This window comes from Chelmon rostratus, chromosome 3, assembly GCF_017976325.1.
Source record: "Chelmon rostratus isolate fCheRos1 chromosome 3, fCheRos1.pri, whole genome shotgun sequence".
Classification (NCBI taxonomy): Eukaryota; Metazoa; Chordata; class Actinopteri; order Chaetodontiformes; family Chaetodontidae; genus Chelmon; species Chelmon rostratus.
This window is the reverse complement of record NC_055660.1, coordinates 10225959-10245977: the sequence shown is the minus strand read 5'-3', so window position 1 is coordinate 10245977 and position 20019 is coordinate 10225959. Positions and strand designations below refer to the sequence as shown.

The 20019-nt window shown below is 40.9% G+C and overlaps 2 protein-coding genes across 8 annotated transcripts in view; one reads left to right on the top strand and one right to left on the bottom strand.

Annotated features, from left to right (window-relative positions):
* Positions 1–63: 63 nt before the first annotated feature.
* On the top strand, positions 64–18477 carry tbce (tubulin folding cofactor E). Of its 7 annotated transcripts, XM_041933019.1 has the most exons (21): positions 224–326; positions 561–681; positions 1819–1903; positions 2035–2190; positions 2673–2758; positions 3291–3390; positions 3524–3626; positions 4320–4396; positions 4507–4599; positions 5887–5951; positions 6125–6189; positions 6386–6538; positions 6627–6765; positions 7461–7529; positions 7677–7736; positions 7903–7994; positions 8363–8959; positions 9624–9759; positions 12835–12946; positions 17363–17563; positions 17673–18477. In XM_041933019.1, exons 2-17 carry the CDS (start codon positions 567–569, stop codon positions 8456–8458), a joined length of 1554 nt encoding a protein of 517 aa, XP_041788953.1. In that variant the 5' UTR covers positions 224–326; positions 561–566; the 3' UTR covers positions 8459–8959; positions 9624–9759; positions 12835–12946; positions 17363–17563; positions 17673–18477. The 7 variants fall into 7 exon arrangements, with proteins under 7 accessions (XP_041788955.1, XP_041788953.1, XP_041788956.1 ...); XM_041933021.1 differs by lacking the exon at positions 224–326 and adding an exon at positions 64–133 and having other exon boundaries at positions 17363–18477; XM_041933022.1 differs by having other exon boundaries at positions 8411–8959; positions 17363–18477.
* Positions 9942–20019, bottom strand: part of LOC121603796 (nidogen-1-like) — a 34486-nt gene continuing 24408 nt past the window's right edge. Inside the window, exons 13-20 of the mRNA XM_041933014.1 lie at positions 17682–17921; positions 17361–17533; positions 16129–16255; positions 14973–15144; positions 14665–14822; positions 14407–14530; positions 13958–14070; positions 9942–12984 (exon numbers count right to left, since the gene is read on the bottom strand). Of these exons, the coding sequence (XP_041788948.1) occupies positions 12866–12984; positions 13958–14070; positions 14407–14530; positions 14665–14822; positions 14973–15144; positions 16129–16255; positions 17361–17533; positions 17682–17921 (1226 nt within the window). The 3' untranslated portion in view covers positions 9942–12865. The remainder of the gene's footprint in view (positions 12985–13957; positions 14071–14406; positions 14531–14664; positions 14823–14972; positions 15145–16128; positions 16256–17360; positions 17534–17681; positions 17922–20019) is intronic.

Here is a 20019-nt window from a genome sequence, read left to right as displayed (position 1 = left end):
CGTCCTGCTGCAAGTTATTTCCCACAGGGAACACGGTCATAGCGGAACAAAGGTTCCTCATACTTTTTCCTCGAGTAACGTCGATTTGACCACTGAACTGACAAACACTGAACAATTGAGAACAAACTCAAAGGTGTGGCATTTATATGGAACATAATACATATTTATCAGCATATTTATCCCAAAGGGTTGTGAGAAATGAGTGCAACTTCAAAATCCGTCACTTCCGGTGAGCCAGAGACATGAAATGTTTTGGTTTGGAAGCTAGCGTTAGCTAATTTTAAGTATCTGAAACAGTTCAGAAGCTACATCTCAAAACAGCACAGGTAGTTTAATTATATGGTTCTGTTTTCGTGTCAGTGACTATTTCAAGTGTTTTTCATATTTGGGAGTTAACTATAGAGTACAGTAACCGTCATGTTTTACTGAAACAAACTATCCCAAAATTATTGCAATATATGGCGTTAGTTTTATAACGGTTGAATGTGGATTTTGGTTAACTGTGGTTCCCGTGCTATCTGTGGGTCTTTTTTTTATCTGCTTTTTGTCCTCCGCTGCAGGTTTCGATGGGACCTGACCAGACGGAGCCGGAGGTCCCTGCAGACGCGGTGGGCAGGCGGGTGAGCTGCGGCGCTGAGCGGGGCACGGTGCAGTATGTGGGCCCGGTGCCACCGACAGCAGGTGAGTCTTGTTTGTCAGGTGGACATTTCACCCTCACTCAGCTAGTGATTATTCCCCACTACTTGCTAGGTCTGTGTTTTCCACCAAGTCAGTAAAATAGCTTCAGAGAGGTTGTGCTTCTTTGCCAATAAATGAAGTCATTAAATTCAGTCTAGCCTCGTAACTTTATTAATAAAGCACATTTTACACAACACAAGTGATATCATTTCCACGTGGCAAATAATAGAAAGGGCTGCTGAGCTAGCTCTTAAACTGGTTTCAACAGACAAAACGCCTAAAGTAAGAAGAGGGTGTACTTCAGTCTAGATCTTGAGACTTGAGATCTGAGATTTTATAAGATTTGAGATGGCAAAAGGGCAGCCCATTGAGTGCCGTAAAAACAAACAGATTTGGAAAGCAGTTCTAAACCATACTGGGAGCACAGGAGCAATGTGGTGTGGTGTGGTGTGTGACGTTGGTACCGGTGAGTGTATCGGCATTTAGAACAAATCACAGCCGAGACTTCGTTCTTCAGATTGTAGGGTGAGGGAGAACACTACATGACATATTTGAGGGTCAGTGGCCTTCATTAAAACGCCACACACCTGTGTGATCAATACTTTATTAGAGCTGTCTGAAATGTGTCTGTAGCACACAACATTCAAAACTGGGAAGTCTGTCATAAAATGTTGTGTCAGATTTGTAATGTTTGCTTGTTGTTCTGTTAAATAGTTTCTAATATAATTCCAAGTTTTACCAATTTTAGATTTTATATAATTTAAGCGAAGTTGATGTATGGCTGCTAGTGTTTAAATGACATTTAACATTTGAGGACTTCTTCATTTCAACACAGTCTCTTGGCAGTTCATGAAATAGTCATGAAATTTGATCTGTAGGATTTGTGTACATGGGCATGAATTTTCCATTTTTTGCTGAGAAACATTTCAGGTGCCGGTTGTATTTTGGTTAGGTTTAGGAGCCAAAAGTATTTGGTTAAGGCTAGGAAAAGATCATATTAGAAAAATTCAAAACGCGACCAGCCTGAACCACCAGATCCAAACAGCCACAGTTAAAGATGCATCCACATCGATTCTTCACCACCCACAGGGTTGATACTAATCAATCTAACACTAACCTAATATTCGTTTTTGTGTTGAGGGCTGTGGCTCGGCATTGAGTGGGATCACCCAGAGAGAGGCAAACACAACGGCAGCCACGATGGAGTCCAATATTTTACATGCAGGTAATGTAGTTCATTATCAAAGCTTTTCATCGGTAGATAGTGAGGATCCTCTGGATGATCACTATAATTCCTGGCATGTGTCATCAGTCAAGAAGTGTGTTGTCCCTGATGGTTTTCTTCTCCACTCTCAGACACCCTAAAGGCGGCTCCTTTGTCCGTCCAAGGAAAGTGAGCTTTGGAGTGGATTTCCTGACTGCTGTACGACAGCTGTACCAGATCAACACAGAGGAGGTGCTGAGTTACGGCTCCTCCAAGAAGCTCACGTGGAAAGGAATCCAGGAGCGCAGGTACGATGCTCATCATCCCCACACAGTTTGTATCATCACACTGCATGAACTCTCAAACAGTCTTACATTAGAGATTTAACTGTTTAAGTATATTTTATTATTTAGAAATACATTTTCCAGTTTTCTCCTTCTGTGTTCATTTGATGCAAACTCAACATCAAGATGTTTACTTTTTGTCATGATAGAGTCAAAATAATATACATTTCCACAGCACTAATTCTGGACCAGAGTCATGTTGTTGCAAGAGAAACCAGCTTTTTGTGTGCCTTTATTTCAGACTCTGCTTCTTATGTAAATCCTGGCTTTAATCAGAGAAATTACATTAAGACATAGACACACAATAAGGTGAAGAATCATTGATTGTGCCACTGAATTCACTGGTGTGGAGAGAGTTATATGTAATTGTAGAGGAGTTGACAGGTCAGGGTATGAAGATATTTCCTTTGACTGATTCCATCCTTCTTTTTCTTATGTCTCAACAGTTTCGAGAACCTTCCGTCACTATTGCTGCTTCAGTCTGAAGTAAACGGGCCTGGAGCTGACGGAGAAATCAGGAAAACCACACCAAGTATCTTTAAACAGACCTCTCAGGCCTCATCTGGCTGTGTCTTACAGTATTTCTCATTACCTGGCTTTCATTCTGTCTTGATGATGTGACAGTTGTAACAAAATTGTCAATGGAAATATAAATCATATGCGATGATGATCAGGATGTTCCACAGATGTCAGAATGGAGCCCAAACAGTAGGTTAATTAATTTACAACAGTTTTTAGTCATTTCCAAGCAAAAATGCCATAAAATCACTAGTTGGCTTGTGACTGTTGGTAATTGTTGGTGACTGTTGCTAAATGTTGGTGACTGTTGATGGTAGTTGGTGATTCTTGGTGATTGTTGAGAAGTGTTGGTGACTTGATGACTGCTGGTGACTGTTAATGGTTGTTGATGATCGTTGGTGATTGTTGGTAAGCTTTGATGAATGTTGGTGATTGTTGGTGACTTGATGACTGCTGGTGACTGTTGATGATCGTTGGTGATTGTTGGTGTTTGTTGTTAGTGTGATGGTGAGCGTACTCAGTGAATCCTTAACAGCAATAATCAGACGTGCAGTGGTTGGATCTGACTGGGACCCTGCTGTCCTCCTGGGATGACGTGGCTGCCATCACCCAGCAGCTGGACCAGCTGGAGGGACTAATGCTCAAGTACAGATTCTTCTGAGGAGGACTGTGTGTGTGTGTGTGTGTGTGTGGGATGTATTTTTTATCATTGGTCTTTCTCCCCTTCGTTCCACTGAATGCTTCATCTTGTCTTCTTCTTCTTTTTTTTTTTTTGTAGCAACAACAGACTCTGTTTGCCCTCTGACCCTTCTGCTCACTGCCAGGCATTCTACAGCCTCAGAGTCCTGGCTCTCATCGACTGTGACCTGACCTGGCCTCAGGTACACATGTCTGGACATAACACCACAATATAACACACAATATCAGTTTAAAAATCCTTGTTACTTATCTGCACTGTCCGAGGAAAAGATTGTAAAGCATGTTTACTTCTGTTTTCAAATACTCAGTAGTACTCAAATTTGTTACTTCTAGGTGTTTATATACAAAAATAAGTTATATTACATAAATAAGGATAAATAAATTTATATAGAAACAAATATATATACATATACAACCAGTATTTATATGTATGCTTTATTATATATTATCTATAATTGCAATTCGTATAAAAGTGGGTTCAAGCGGGTTTTATTTTCATATTACTTTTTATATGATGCATGTCATTTTTTTTGTTGTAAAGCAACAGTCAGCCACACTCACAACTCGCTGCTTTTCTTGTATGAACTGTGCTGTACAAATAAAGAAATAAATATTATTCTATTATTATTATTATCAATTAAATTCATATGTTTTTAAATTGATTGATTCTTCTTATTGATCTTACAAGAACAATTCATATAAATGTTGAATCACTTAAAGATTTGTCTTTTTTGTTTTGATAAATGTCACAAATGTCTTAACGGACAAAATAAATGATCTCTTGTTTCCTGCTGGTGTTTAAGAAATCATTCACCCACTTGTATTCCTTATTTGTTGTTCTGTTTCTTCATTTTTTCTCTGCTGGTCGTGGTCAGATCCTGGATTGTGCCACCATGTGGCCACAGCTGCAGGATCTTTGTGTGGAAGATAACAACATCACAGAGCTGCAGAGGTACCGTCGCCACTTTTGCTTCCTGTTTCCTTCATCCTAAAGTATCTGACTTTCAGGCTGTGGAGACTTTGTGTAACTTGAGTTTCTCTGATGTGTTTGATGCTTTAAAGGCCTGACGGAGTCCTGCAGTCACTGGAGATTCTCAATTTGTCCTGTAATCCCATTGTGCAGGACAGTGTGCTCAGTATAGGTACTCTGCCCAGGTACAGTATACACCTATACAATCCTATAAACAGAAAAAAGTTATAGCAATGCACACTTGTTTTGCACCTAATTATTCTCATCAGTTTATGGGAGTTTGGGAGGAAACGTTTGTGTATTCCAGCCTAAATGTCTACTTGGAAAAGATTGTATGGCGGGACAGATACACAGATGACATTCTTTTGTCATGGTCTGGGTCAGAGGCAGAACTACAGTTCCATACATCGTTAAACAACACTAATAGCAATTTGAAGATAACTTGGTTAAGCAGGTTAACACAAGTGTGGAAATTACAATCACTGTGGTAATATGATTAATGACATCACATCAGGTCAAATCAAATGAGTACATAAGTTTAATGTAATTAATAAGACTTAGAATTTATAAATTACAATATTTTGTATGTGGTTTACAGACTGGACTGTCCATGTGGGTGTTTTTATATTGGGAGAACAAAGTATATACTGAAGGCAAGGCTGGCTGAACATAAACATGCTATAAGAACTGGCAACCCTCAAATACCCCATGGCTCTACAGTGGAAAGAGGCTGACTGTGGCAGTTGCAAAAAAAAAAAATACAGCGAAAACAGCAAATTTACTACACATGTTGCACTGTCTTGATAAGATAAAATAATCCTTTCTTGATTCCCAGAGAGGAAATTCAGGTGTTGCAGCAGCACAGTTACATAAATGAGTCAAGATTAATGGGGAAAAGTAAATAATAATAGAATGTACAGAAATCTAAAATAAGAACAGAAATAAAAACAAACTAACGAAGAATCAAACACAAAAAATTAGTCAAGACATGAATGACATCGTGGTGTGATTAGTAGGAACAAAATCAGTGGTTGCAGTATATGTTAACAGCTAACACTAGACTAATACATGAAATGATGAATTAATGATACTCAGTGTTTGTATTAATACAGAAATATAGTATATCACATAATAACAGTATAACAACATGGTACAGTATAATATAGTATGGCATATAAAAGATATGGTGAAAAGTAGTAATACTGTGTTGTAGTATAGGAGTAACACATTGTATACTACAGGAATATAGCACAGAAAATAATGTATAATATTTTTATAGTAAAATATAGTGTAAGATAAATTATGTTAATCAGATATTGTGAATAAAACCAGTGAAAGTACCATTCATGTGTTTATCTTGAATTTACATGTTACAGGTATTTGTGTTGACTTTGTTTCTTGTAAAATAATCTTTCCTTAAATTAACAGCAGACTGAAGCTTCTGAAATAAATTCTGTGTCGTTATATTACAGGCTGGAGCAGCTAAACTTGTCCAAAACTGGACTTTCTGCCCTTCGATTTGATGACACTGCTCCTGGTAAAAAATTTATGACTCAATTAGAATGACTGTGTTTAACATTTAAACGTAACCTGTTGCTTGACGTTCACATCCTTCTTTAACATTTGCACTGAATGTGCTTCGAAAGAAAGACATGAAGAGAATCCTGCTGTTCATGATCCAGCTGTAAGCGCCAAATCTTTTCTCTGTAGGATCCCAAACAAGCATGTTCCCAGCACTGAAGAGTCTAAACCTGGACCACAACAACATCTCTGAGGTCAGTGTGTGTTTCCGCACAGATACAAACGCAACACGCAGAGCGACGTCAGAGTCTGCATCACTTTAATCAGCCTTCCACATCGTCTGAAGGCAGAAATACAGTCCAGCTCTCTCTCTCTCTCTCTCTCTCTCTCTCTCTCTCTCTCTCTCTCTCTCTCTCTCTCTCTCTCTCTCTCTCTCTCTCTCGCTCTCAGTGGTGGGTGGTGGACGAGCTGGCAAAGTTGCCCAGTTTGGTGACGCTTTGGTGTCGCCGTAACCAGCTGGTGAGCAGTGATGGAAACCCCAGAACAGCCAGTCAGATGATCATCGCCAAACTTGGACAACTGGCCGTCCTCAACAGCTGTGAGGTGAGAGTGAGTGAGTGAGTGAGTGAGTGAGTGAGTGAGCGAGTGAGCGAGTGAGTGAGTGCTGACCTGTTGCCATGGTTTCCATCAGATCCTCCGTGAGGACAGGAGGGGGGCGGAGCTTGACTACATCAAGATGTTTGGAGAGGAGTGGCTAAAGGCAGGTGGGGGGAGCGAGCCCAGCAGCCAGTTCACCTGTCAGCACCCTCGTTACCTGAGCCTCATCAACAGTAAGCCGCACTCACAACACCAAAAACCACACCCATTCTATCTAATTTTATACCACGGTTTTTGGGAGTCCCATGGTGTTTGCACTGTACAAACGTCACATCCTGCCACCAGTTTCACACTATTCTGCTGATCTGTTGATAGCAGTGAAGAAGAAGCACGGGCATAAACAATGTAGGCCCCAAATAATAAATAGTGAGCTTTGTTTTTCTGATGTAGGAAATGTGCCCATTTTTAGACCCCAACGACATGTACAGTGTATTTTGATGAGAAACACTGATTGTAAAGAAGCGCCACAGGACGCCTTTGAATATTAATTTCAAGCCAGTTGTCAATAAATGTAGGAATTTATGTCCATGCAGAACAGAATTTCATTCTTCAGAAACAGACCCAATGTTTAATGTGGGTAGTTCAGGGATCCTAGGAAAGTTTTTCTGAGCAAAAAGACAGAGCAAAAAGTTTCTTTATTTAATTTCTTGCTGTGCCGGTGTCTTGTTTTTGTTACCTATAGATAACAAGAAGTATTTTTAATTTTTTTCAAAACAATTTTTTTAAGTCACTGACTGTTATATGGCTTTCGATTAATGAAGTTACTTATTATTTCTTTATCTGTATTTTTATTAGTATTCATATGTTTCCTATTATTATCTTGAGGTGATGATGATAGTGATGAAGATCATCTCATCCTGTGTTTCAGAGTACGGAGCTCCAGGGGAAGGCGAGCTGAAGAAGCTGGGGCCGTTTGTCCTGAAAAATCAGCTGTTAAGTTAGTCCCGCCTCGTTCAACTGTCTGCTCTCTGATTGGCTAACACATACAGGCCACGAATAAACACACTGTGGTTCCAGCAGATTTCCCACCAGAACAACGTGGTGTTTCCCGAACACTGATCTCTTCTTTGTCTCTCCTCAACAGAGATCGTGTTTGTGTTTCCTGATGACCCCGGGCGGAAGCCAATTGAGAAGAAACTTCCAGGTAAAACAGCAGAAAAGTAAAGTCAGGAGCTTCACTGGAGCGCTTAGCTGCATCACACCCGGAATTTAGTTCACTTTCAGAGCAGAGACAGGCCGAACACAGCAGCAGGTGAATGTTTCCATATAAAAACCTGAAGTCACTGAACAGTGTGTGGTCTGTTCTGCAGCCTTCATGGTGGTTCAGAAGGTGAAGGGACTCCTGTACAGACTGCTGAAGGTTCCTGCTGCAGATCTGAAGCTCACCTACACCACCCTCAAGGTAAGACACACACTTAGCTGAATCAAGTCTTTCAAAGCTTCTGCCTGAATCTTTGTGGTTTGGAGTTTAGTTTCTCGCCTGTGTTCCTGTTTGTACTTTCACACATCAGTCTCATTTTTACTGTTCAGTCACTTTCTGCTGTGTAAATTGATGCTGCTTCACATTGAAAGTCTTCCACTGGCGAACAAGCTAGATGCTTTTACTGTGAAGAAGTTATAGGAAATTAAATGTGTTTGTCACTAAGTTAGCGGAGCTTCATTGGTGGTGTTATTGCTCATTAAAGTAGACCTAATCAACCAGATACAAACTCCAGCCTGATGTTTCCTGAGCCAACATAATGTACTGAGGTTAAGCTCCTCTCTTTGTAGGCGGTGGGGACAGAGTTTGAGATCAACAATGATCTGAAGCCTCTACAGTTTTATTCCATAGAGGACGGAGACCAGGTGTTGGTCCGGTGGTCCTGACCCAGACCAGGAGGTGAAGAACTGGCCTGGTCCACAGCAGAGACAGAACAGAGACTTTAGGAGTGGACTTGAGCTGCTTTTGTGTTGGACTGAGATCCAGATCACTCAGACTGGATCTATTCTAAACCGCACACACGGAGAAAACCACCATTCACAATGATGCACATCAATATGTTTCCTTTGTTTCAGGAATGAAATCTACAGCTGCACTAACAAATACAGTCATTTAATAAACAGTCTGTTCACGCTGAATTATTACAATGTGCTTTGGGTGCTATATAATTTGTGGACAAAAAAGTGCCTCATTAGCATTTCAATATAGGCAGTAGTTACAATCATCAACAATCAACAATAATTACTTGTAATGTAATGAACTGCATTATCGTTTAATCAGTTTCTAGTAATTTCAAATAATCGAGCTCACCAGTCGTAATGCCTTTCCTTGACTTTAGCATGTTCTATTCACTGCATGACCACAGTCTGAAGCTCTGGAAAAAGCAAGTAAGTGAACTTTGAGTTTACCACAGATGCGTCCTAAGATTAGTGCTTAATCAAGTCTGCAAAGCTAATCTTATTTTAGGTTGAGGAATTAACTTGTTTATTAAGAGAAGGGTGAAAATCTGATTTAAAACAATAAAACAAGATGTGCGTATTCCAGCCTAAATGTCTACTTGGAAAAGATTGTATGGCGGGGCAGATACACAGATGATACAGATGATGTTTTTGTCTGTGTCTTCATGCCAAAGGAAACCACTCTGAGAGGAGATGAACACATACAACAGCCTCACTGCTAATCTGCTAATCGCTGCCTGAGTTTTCTGTTAGATGGAAGTAACGATGAAAGATTTAAACTGATGAACTGTGTGAACCCCCTGTCAGCGCACATGGTGTTTGAACACAAACCACTAGGGGGCAGCAGGAGTTGAGACTGTGGCTCAGTTAGGGCCAATTTACTTTATTGAATTTGTGTGTGTGCGAATCACTAAAGTTTCGATTGAGCTGCAGACAGAAATTCAGAAAGTACTGAGAGATGGACTAACATGTTGAGAGGTTTTTGACAAGAAATTAAACGGAAAAATATAGAATAACAACAGACTTATTCTTTTAAAATTCATAAACACCTTAAACGGTATACTGCTGCTGTTGTTCCTTGTAACCCTTGCAGGTACGAGGAGGAGAAGTTCGTGAAGATTTTCAGGACGTTCTGACATGATTTTTTCCACTTGTTGGAATCTGCTGAACCAGCTGTGAATCCAACATGGACACACCTGCCGTCCTCCATGATGAGACCAACTGAGAGGGTAAGTGTTTGACACATTTTCACTGGAGTGTTCCTTTAAGTTTATGACCCCTTACCACTGATATGGCGGTTTAGACAAGAACATGAAACAGACCAGACTGTTACCTTGTATTTAAAAAAAAAAGGTTTTATTGAGGCTGTACAGGCTGTTAATGTTCCCTCTTTGGCTGATGGTCAGTACAGACATGCTTCATGTTCACAGACCTGACATGATGCACAAAATATCAGTCAGCAGGGCTGCACACCACCAACAAATCACATTGTTTTCTAATTACTGTCACTGCAGTCGTCATGGACACGGCTTTCTGTCAGCTCTGTTTTTAGCTCTTGCTAATAGTAAAATAAAAAGGAAACATTTAGAATGAAAGGGCTTTTTGTCTGACATGCCTCCAACTGTAAACTTAAAGAAATGATTCATAATGAACCTCTTGCCACAGTCATTGATGTGTTGCTGTTGTGCAGCCCTGTTGGACAGATCAGTGTCGTCGCTCGTTATGTCACCTGCAACTCAAAAGATGTACCTGTCATGTAATCAGTTTTTACAATTAAGACTTTAACAGTTGTGATTCCAGTCTGGACTTTTCTCCTGCTGCTGTAACACATGATGAGTCAAGTTTAACTTTTCACCTGTTTCACAAGGTGTTTGATGAAAAGGAAAAATATTGCAGTAAGTAAGTCACAGAGCCCCTAAAGTGGCACATACACAACAAAAACACACTCGAAAATGTTGACGACTGTAACCAGTAACATCTTAAAGTCTAAGTTGAAACTAAAAATTTCTGTAACGTCATCTCTGTACAGACCGATGAGAGATAATTGAGATAAAATCTCAATTTGAAAGTAAAATTTAGATCGACTGGAACAGTCTGGTTCACTCAGGATAGTTTCTAGAAAGACTAAATTATCCATAAACAGCTCTTTAACCCCGTCATAAGAGACCGACCATCATGGACGATTTTAACATTGATAAATTTTTCAGTCTGTATGTGTACAAATGGTCTGTGACATGTTGACATTCAAATTTTCATGTGTGAAAATGCACCATTGCTGCCAAAATGAAACGACTTTAGTGGACTATGACAAGCATCCTTAACTTCATAATTAACCAGCCGTCTTGAATTTGTATTTTAGTTGTACCTTTTTCATGATCATAATGGCAGAGCATGTTTACCAGAAACAGTTTTAACTGGTTTAAATTATTTCATTTTTATATTGCCACTTATAGACTTCTGTATTTGAGCACTACGACAGTCAGTATCACAACAGTTTTGACAGCCCAACATGAACCTGCACACACCTTTGCAGTAATCACTATCATCAGGCAGATCTCAGGCACCATTAGAAAAGAGAATATCGTCTGCGTATCAGCTAATTATTTACAAGGTCATATAAAAAATACACTGTGAGTCTTAGCACAAACATCAGAATAAATCTTGTAAGTCTTAAAAAGTTTTTGTTAGCCCTCATTGAACTCTTCCATCACTCAGGATCAGTCACAGGCTCATAGTGGTGCTGTTAGTGGTCCAAGTCCAAAAGTATATACATCATTGTAAATGTCATTTTCTCATATAGGACTGTTAGAGTAAAGAATAATTTCAGATTGGTAGTTTTATTTTACCAATGAAAAACATTTATTACACATCCTTTAAAAAATGTAATTTAGCCAGATTGTACTTTTTTTCCAGTCCTTATTTAGCTTCATTAATATCTCCAGTTTGACTGTTATTCACCTCATTACAGACTGAACAGGACGAAAATGCCTCTGTTGGTTTAAAAACTGGATTTCTGTATTAATATGTTGAAACTAATAAGTTCTGATGGAGTGCAGGTCAACATCTATCAGGTTTCATCATCCTGTCAGATCTGTACAGACTCGTGAAGATACACATGACGTGATGATTGATCACACTCATGAATGATGATGTTTTTTTTAATCTGCACTGGTCTCATTCTCTCAATCCAGGAGTTTCCAGTGCTATTGATTATCTGTTAGGAGGATATTAACTAAATATTTAATAAAATCTGGTGAACAGTCTCACCAAATGGTCAGTACCAAAGCTCTTTACTCAAGATCAGCCTTTAAATACAGACTACTAACAGATTTTCCACCATTTTCAATTTGCTCCATCAAATTTCATCCAGTCTTCACTAAAGTGTGGTACAAAAACATTTGGATGAGCTCAAAAATGATGCATTTGTTTCTTGAACACACTGAGCAGCTGTTAAATGAAGTGTGATGATATGATTTGATGCATTTCATTACAGCAACAAGAAAACTGAGTGGTCCTGAGTCTGATGCTCAGGGTTTCTCTGTTGTTGCTGTCTGTGGATCAGTGTGATTGTCTGTCGCTATGATTCAGCCTTGATGAAGTATGAGCTGCAGTCTGCTTTCTGACGATGGCCTTCCAAGATGGTTAAAAAGTTAAACATCTTGTCAAGCCAAGAAATCATGTTAAACTGCAACATATTGATGAATTTATGTTTGTCTCTACCACTTTAAGAAACCTTTAAGGTTTTTTTAAAATGTCAAACACTTTCAAGGGTTTTCAAGGCACCTTGGGAACCCTTTCCTCCAGTCTTTGAGAACTTCAGAAGATTGCTAGAATTAAATTTGATTGTTTTGCGCAGTTATCTTTCAGACCACATCTATAAGATATCAATAAGGAACAACTATAAAGTTTCACTTTAAAAATAAAATAAAAACACAGGTTCAATGTTCAGTACCTTTTCAAATAACTATCATCTGGTCAAAGTGTTTTTAGTTTACCTGCCGTCTTTATAAAATCCCTGTATGTTAGAGTTAGAGTCACTGTTTTCTCATTTTGGAATGAAACTCTTCAGCCAGGAGTCAAATTACAAACACATCAGAATTCAACAGTTGGAGGAAGAAAGTTAATGATCTCACTGGTGGACCTGAAGTGTGACATCATAAATACAGTGAGGTCTGAACAGCTTTCAAAGGCCAAAAACACATAAAACTCTAAAATGATCGTAGAAATGTTCAATTCAAGTAAGAAAAGTAGAAAACACCAAAATTCAGTTAAGTGTGTTTTGTTTTTTTCTCTCCCAGCAGCAGCAGCAGCAGCGTTATCGTCGCTCTGCAGACCTCACTGATTCCTCTCCTCACATCGGCCGGCGCCGGCGTCCGGGCAGCGGCAGGTAAACCCGCCGAGCCGCGGCAGACACAGGTGAGAACAGCCGCCGTTGTTGGCGCAGTAGTTATAGGCTAACAGGAGACAGAAGGGAACAAAGTAAAAAAGTTAAGATTTAGTGAATGAAGTCATGTGTCTAACTGTGTATTGGTGAATCCATGGTGCGGTCCGTGGTACTGAAGTAGACAGATTTATAATTTCTCTGTTTCTTCTTGGATCTATAATTCTCTAAACTATATACTATAAATATTCTTTCTATACTATATTGTAGCCTATGTACTCTCTAGAGTAGAGTCACCTCCATGATTAAAGTGACAAGTAGCAACATGTAGTTGCAGATGAGGTCATAGTGACACACTGCTTCCCATAGCTTCCTATAATATTCCCAGTATTACTGTGATATTCAGTAGAATCTGTGCTGCCAATCCACCTCTGTCACTTTTAGTGGAGACATGTGATAAGTGAACATGTTGCTTGGTGGTTGAAATGTGTTACTGCTGGTTAGAAAGCAGCAGGTGGGCAAAGACAGCTGTATAGTTCAGGGCTCAGAGCCAGATGTGAGTCTCCATATCCACAGCTGGCTCCCCTGAGGTCACTTCACCACACAGTTCCCACGCGTATATCCGTCCACAAACTGTATGTGCCTGGAATCAATTACTACGGTCACTGAGTACAACATACGCTCACTGCATTTAAATGCTCTGGTCCTGTTCTTCGTACGAGTTTGCAAGATTTGATTGTTGAAGATTTGACGGTCTGGATTTTTCATTTCTTCAAAGCGGCTTAAAATTTATTTGCCGCTATTGTCAAAGGAACAACTCTTTAAACCCAAATCTGAAGAAGCTTCCCCTCTGTATGCTAAATTGGGCTAACCACAACCTGAATTTCTTTATGACGATTTCATCTCACTCTCAGAAAGAAAGCAAACCTCCCTAAACTGTTCCCTAAACGTTACAAAGATTCCTCAAACGTCTTCTGATTCCTTTCCATCATTGTTCTTTGACTCAAGCGGCTCATCTGTTGCTTGTAACTGAGACACAGCTGTACCTTGTGGACACCGCGTTGGTGTCGTGGTGATGCCGTACAGCCGAGAGCGTTTCTGGGGCAGAAACTCTTCTGTCTCTTTCTCTGATTGACGGTCCACAGCAACCACTGCCTCCCTGAAGGACGATCATCAGAAACAAATCATGTAAACACAGAGACCACAGTGTTGTGTGATCGTCAGACTAACACTGCTGTTAAACACTTTTATGTGACAGCTCCAGTCAAACAACAGAGCAGTGCTGTTTATTTCAAATCCACTCTGTTCATGAACTGAAGTTTGTGTTTCCTTTTAGTTTTGGGGAAGCTGAGTGTGACGCACTTTGAAATAAATTTTGCTAAAACCTGCAAATTATTAGATAGTTCATGTTTTTCTATGACAACACTGTACAAGTTTTGTAATTCAAACATACTCCGACAGAGAGGTCTTCTGTGTGTGTGTGAGCATGTGTTACCTCCTCCAGTCAGTGTAGTAAAGGTTCCTTCCAAAGGAGATGAGAGCGAATGGATACTGGATCCCTTGAACGATCTGCCTCCTCAGCCTGCGGTGAGGATCCATACACTCCACCTTACGAGTACCTGCAGACCCATCAATCGATCAATCAGTGACCAACTGCGAGGAGCACATAACTGAGAAACACACCTGGACAGGATCAGTTCTGGAGGACAATGATTGATCAGGCTGGTTCAGGTTCCTGTCAGGTGTGTCTCACCTGCGTCAGCCCAGCACAGCTGTTGGTTGTCAGGGTCAAAGGTGAGACCGTTTGGAAGTCCCAGGTCGTCTTTCACCAGGACGGTCCGATCCGTCCCATCCATGTTGGACATCTCAATTTTAGGCCCATCTCTGTTCCAGTCTGCCCAGTAGAGCCGCCTGTACCAACAGGACAAGACCAGTTGGACAAACCTACTACTTCGAGTGCTCTTTATTACAGCTGCTGCTGCTGTTTGGGTCGAACAAGCATTTGTTACATGTAAACATTGCCTCAGACTGATTTGTTTCATCTTATTGGTCAACACTCACCCATACGCCGGGTTAGTGACGATGGGTCGGGGGTTGATCAGATCTGTGTCGAACAGGACTCGGCGCTGGCTGCCGTCCAGTTTGGAAACCTCCACGGTGTCGCGCATAGAGTCGGTCCAAAAGAGGAGACGAGCCACATGGTCGATGGCGATGCCTTCAGGACTCTGGAGATCTGAGGACAGACCCACAGGTTTCAGACATTAGTCAGTGGAAGGACTCTGATCAGGACCCCATTTTACAATCTGTACAGCATACGACACCCTCTATCAATTCAGACAAAAAAAAATCCCCATAACCCTTTAATGGGAAGAAAAATGGAAGAAACCCCTGGAGGAACATCAGAGGAGGGACCCCTCTCAGTGAATTTCTCCATTGTGAGATCAATAAAGTCTTATTTAATCTAATCTCCACAATCGGCAGGCAGGAAATAGACATTGTGTACAGAATAGACCAACATAGTAAAATTACAGTTGGACAATCAGGAGGACAAGATTATAAAGAGACTCTTCACCTATAAAAAGAACATGCTCCATCAGCAAATGCAGCTGTGAAAAGTGTTACACAAATGAAGTTTTCTTGACCAGCAGCTGTGGCTCAGGAGGTAGAGCAGCCTTCCCCATATCAGAAGGTCAGTGGTTTGATCCCTGGCCTCGGCAGTCTACATGTTGAAGTGTCCTTGACCTCGAATTGCTCCTGATGCTGTGTGTGAATGGTTATTGCTTGTAATGAGCAGGCCTAGCCACCATCGTACGAATGCAGACTTGTGTTGTTGTTGAGTGGTTGTCAGACTAGAGAAGCGCTGTATAATTACAGTCCAGTTACTATTTAGCCCAATTTATACTCCTGCATCTGTAAAAAAGGTGAACAGTGATCACAAGTTTGCAATGGGATGCAAACTTCAGTCTCCTGCATGAAACTGGACACAAAGCCGTCTACTTCCTGTTTGGCTTCATAAAAAGCACATTTCTTGCTGCATTGAGATGTCAGTTGTAGGCTGCAGATCTGAAAGCTACTGTTTCTGAGATCCTGCGTCGAGGAACAAGCTTGTCTGAATGTTTTCACTCAGCTCTGCACCGATAACTGGACTGAAGCTTCTTGTCCTTTCTTTCCCTGCTGTGGTGGCTTTGTGCTTATGATGAAGTGACGTTTGTTGTACCTGAAGTGATGACTGGGCTGATGTCTCCTCCAATCAGACTGGCCCTGCTGATACCCGGCCCGGTGATGTCAGTCCAGTAAACCATCTTCTCCACACAGTCATAAGCCACACCGATCACCACCCGGTCCTGAGAGAAAGCACAAGAAGAGACAGACGGTTTCATTCATCCGGAGACGCTTTCAAAGAGTCTTTTGTCTGAAGTGACAGTATGTCGGTGACCCATCGGGCTGGAAAACGCCGACTCTGACGCAGAGCTTTGTGTTCGGCCTCAGTACATTAATGTTGATGACTTCTGGGCTTAAACAGAGAAGAAAAGAGTTCTGATACTGAAATCTGTTCAAGAACAATTAGAGGATTGTTTGATTCATGACAAACAGTGAGACTGTGTGACCATATAGCCTCTACTATATCTGTACATATGGGGACTAAATGCCATCAAAAGGAAAAGCTTCCCACAGTCAAGATATTTTCACGAGTTGTCACTTCTGCAAGCAGCTCATTTGGGTTTGTGGTAACACTTAATGGATCATTTCTGTCACATAGTTCCCAGATCTCAGTATTTATTCATTCCTGACAGAAGAAATCAACTATAAAATAAGACCCAATTTATCCTAGAAATATCCTTTGAATTGAGGATTAGATTTCGGTAAAGGTTCACGGTTAAAGAAAACAGTCCAACATTCAAGTCTATGTGTCCAGTATAGAGAGCAGTCTAGGTTAGGATATGTTTAGCCTAGCTTAGCACAAAGACTGGAAGCAGATAGAAACTGGTAGCTCCATCAAAAGAGAAAATCAATCAAAAAATGGTTGGGTATCAAGACCTGTTTCTGGATTAATGAGAAGCAAAAACTTGTTAAGAAACTTTCTTTTTGACTCCAGAAAGCAAAGTTCAGAGCGACTTTGTTAGCAGCGTAGCTGGTCCACCGCTTTGGTCCACACTGGGTTATCTCAACTACTATTGGATGAATTGCAGTGAAATTTAGTTCAGACTTTCATGATCTGCAAAAGATGAATCCTACGACTTGGCGATGCTCTGACTTTCCTCTCGTGCCATCATCAGGTTTTAATTTTAATGACCTGATATTGATATAATAACGGCTTCCTGAAAGGGAATCTGTCTAAAACCTGGTAAGGTTTTTTGGAAGGTTGCTGGCAGTCGTGTTCATTGTGGTACAAGACAAATTTAGGAAACATTTTGCAGTCAAGTGAAATCTGTTCTAATATCATCTCACAGGGATGTGCAGCAGAGGTTTGGCCTCCTCCTTTTTCATTTTGTATCCGTCCAGAGGGATGTGTTCAATCTTCCCACTCTGAGCGAACAGCAAGTGTGTTCCTGGAGCGACGGGGTGAACGTCAGGCCGCGGTGTCGGACCCACCGGGGGAGGAGTCACTGACTGGTCAATACCTGCGTAGGAGAGGAGAGTTTATTGTTCAGGTGAGGCAGATGTGTTCAATGTTCCTGTATCCCTGAAATGACAAACAGTATAGAGGCAGAAGAAGAGTCTCATCATTCAAGGCTTGAACTGACTCCAATGAGGCTTCAGTTGACTCACACAGAGGGGTGCTGCCGGGTCCGGTGCGGGTGTTGGGGATCTCTTGGCCGTTGGCGTCCACACACCAGCACTGTCCGATGCTGGTGTGGCACTGCGTGGACTTGTAGGCTCCATGTTCGTCACACTCCGGGACATACTGACCGACAGCCGGTCGAGGACGGAAGAAAGAGAAGATCCCGGAGCTGGAGGTGGAAGCCTGGGCACTCTCTCTGTGACGCTCACACTGGGTCTTCTCTCGCTCTGAGAACACAGAATAACGAGTCAGAGTGAGACATCTACATTGTTTACAATATGAAGACCTCTGCTTAAGGCAAACCTGGGACTCATTTTAATTTGGACTTGTTTACGTCAACACAGCTGCATATTCAGCTACATGTCATTCAAAAGTACACCTAGTAACAGCTCTAAAGCTAACAGTAGTGTTCCGTTAGCATGGAAATATGCTAATGTGTAGCAGGCTCACATCAGTATTCATCTCACTATACTTTATCCTGCATCAATGAACGCTTGGAAGATGATGTCCACATCATGAATCCCGCTGTCAGAGCTCTAATTGGTCAGTTGTTTCTCCAATCAGCGAAACAGATATCAATGAGCAAAACCAAAGGCCTTTTTGAAACTTGGAACAAACCAGAGATGTGGGCAAGTAGCTCACTGAGTAATGTTATTTAGTTCCTGTTCTATTATCAAATGAGACTTTGCGACGTTAAATATTAAAATCTTTTTTGAAGTTCTTCTTCTTCATTTTATTTGTTCCTTCTCTTTTGACAAGTTACAAAATCAAAGAATATTTAATACAACCTTATGAAGAAAAAGCTCTGTATTGTATGAAAAATAAAATTAACAAAAAAAAAATCAAACTCTCCTTTATTTAAAACTAAAACTTACTCTGCACCACAGCTCCTCACAGGGCTAATGCTATTTAACTTTTGTATTTTGTTGCTCGTGTACAGACAGATTTTAGTACGTGGCAGCTGAAGATAAACATGTGTGAGCTGTGGAGAGAACCGCAGATTAAAGACGAGCAGGAGACTCTTCATCTCTGCGGTCACATCCAGGGGCCACAGTGACATCTGGAGGAGCCTCCTCGCACCCTTATCCTCCAGGGTATCAGCGAGACGAACCACAAACCAGCCATAACAGTCTCACAGACAGCAGCGTGTCCTCACAGCGCCACGTCTGCTGCCAACAATCAGCCAAAAGAAAAACCACAACAACTAGAAGACCCCTCAGAGAGAGGGGCGAAGATCAAAGACAGAACGCCAGACAAAAGAAGCAGAGCTGCAGTCAGAGACGCTGTGACATGTTTTGACAGGGGACAAAAAAATGATGCCTTTCAGAGACCAGCCGGGTCATAAAAACGACGAAAATATGACAAGACTTTGGTGCGGAGGAGTGAGCTGTAATTTGCTCTCAGCTCTGACACCTGGAATCACTGACGGAGTCTGCAGCTTTGAGATGACGCCAAACCACGAACACACAACAGCAACGCTGTGTTTGTTGAAAAACAAACAAACTGTTAACTACACTTGCTGTCAGCCAATCAACTGCCTGCATGATAAATATGACACATCAGATCAGGACGGAGAGAATTCATCTTTCATCAGGGGAACAGTGGTAAATATACTACTACCAAAGCTCAGGTACTGATTCTGAAGAGGAGTTTAATTGGCTGTTGGTGAAAAGCTGGCATCTTCATTTTTGGCCGTTTACATGTTTTCAGATCAGGTGAAGAAATGAAAGATGGCAGACAAGACAGAGGGAGGGAAAGAAGGAGAGAAAATGCTTCAAAGAAAAGACAGAAGTAGATAAAATCAGCTTCTTTAGCAGTCATCTTTTTAGTCTGTGACCTGCTTTAGCTGAAGTGCTGGTGGAAAACTATGTTACCAGCTGAACTGCATGAAATTCAGACACAAGGAAATGGGCCTTAAATATACTTTTGAGTCTAAATGTAACAAGTCCAAGACAAAACGTGAGTTAATATTTAATGTTAATTGTTTCTTAGTAACCAAACACTTCAGCTTTTTAACATGAAAAATACTTTAAGAAATTGCATCTCTCTCAAGAGAAGGGGGTTTGAGGATGAGAACTAACCCCAAAACCAACAGAACTGAAGCCTAAAAGTCCAATTTAATATAATCCAGGAGCAACACATTAGTTGTTCTGTTCCTGACCTGCAAATCCACAAAATAATGCTCATATATACACTATAGCTACTGTAGCTAATAGCTACATATAATATAGCTAATAGCAGTAGCCAGCTTACTTATATTACAGTATGTGCATAGCTAGGTTATAACTGTTTGTACTAAGCTAATTAGCCAGGCACACTTTAGTT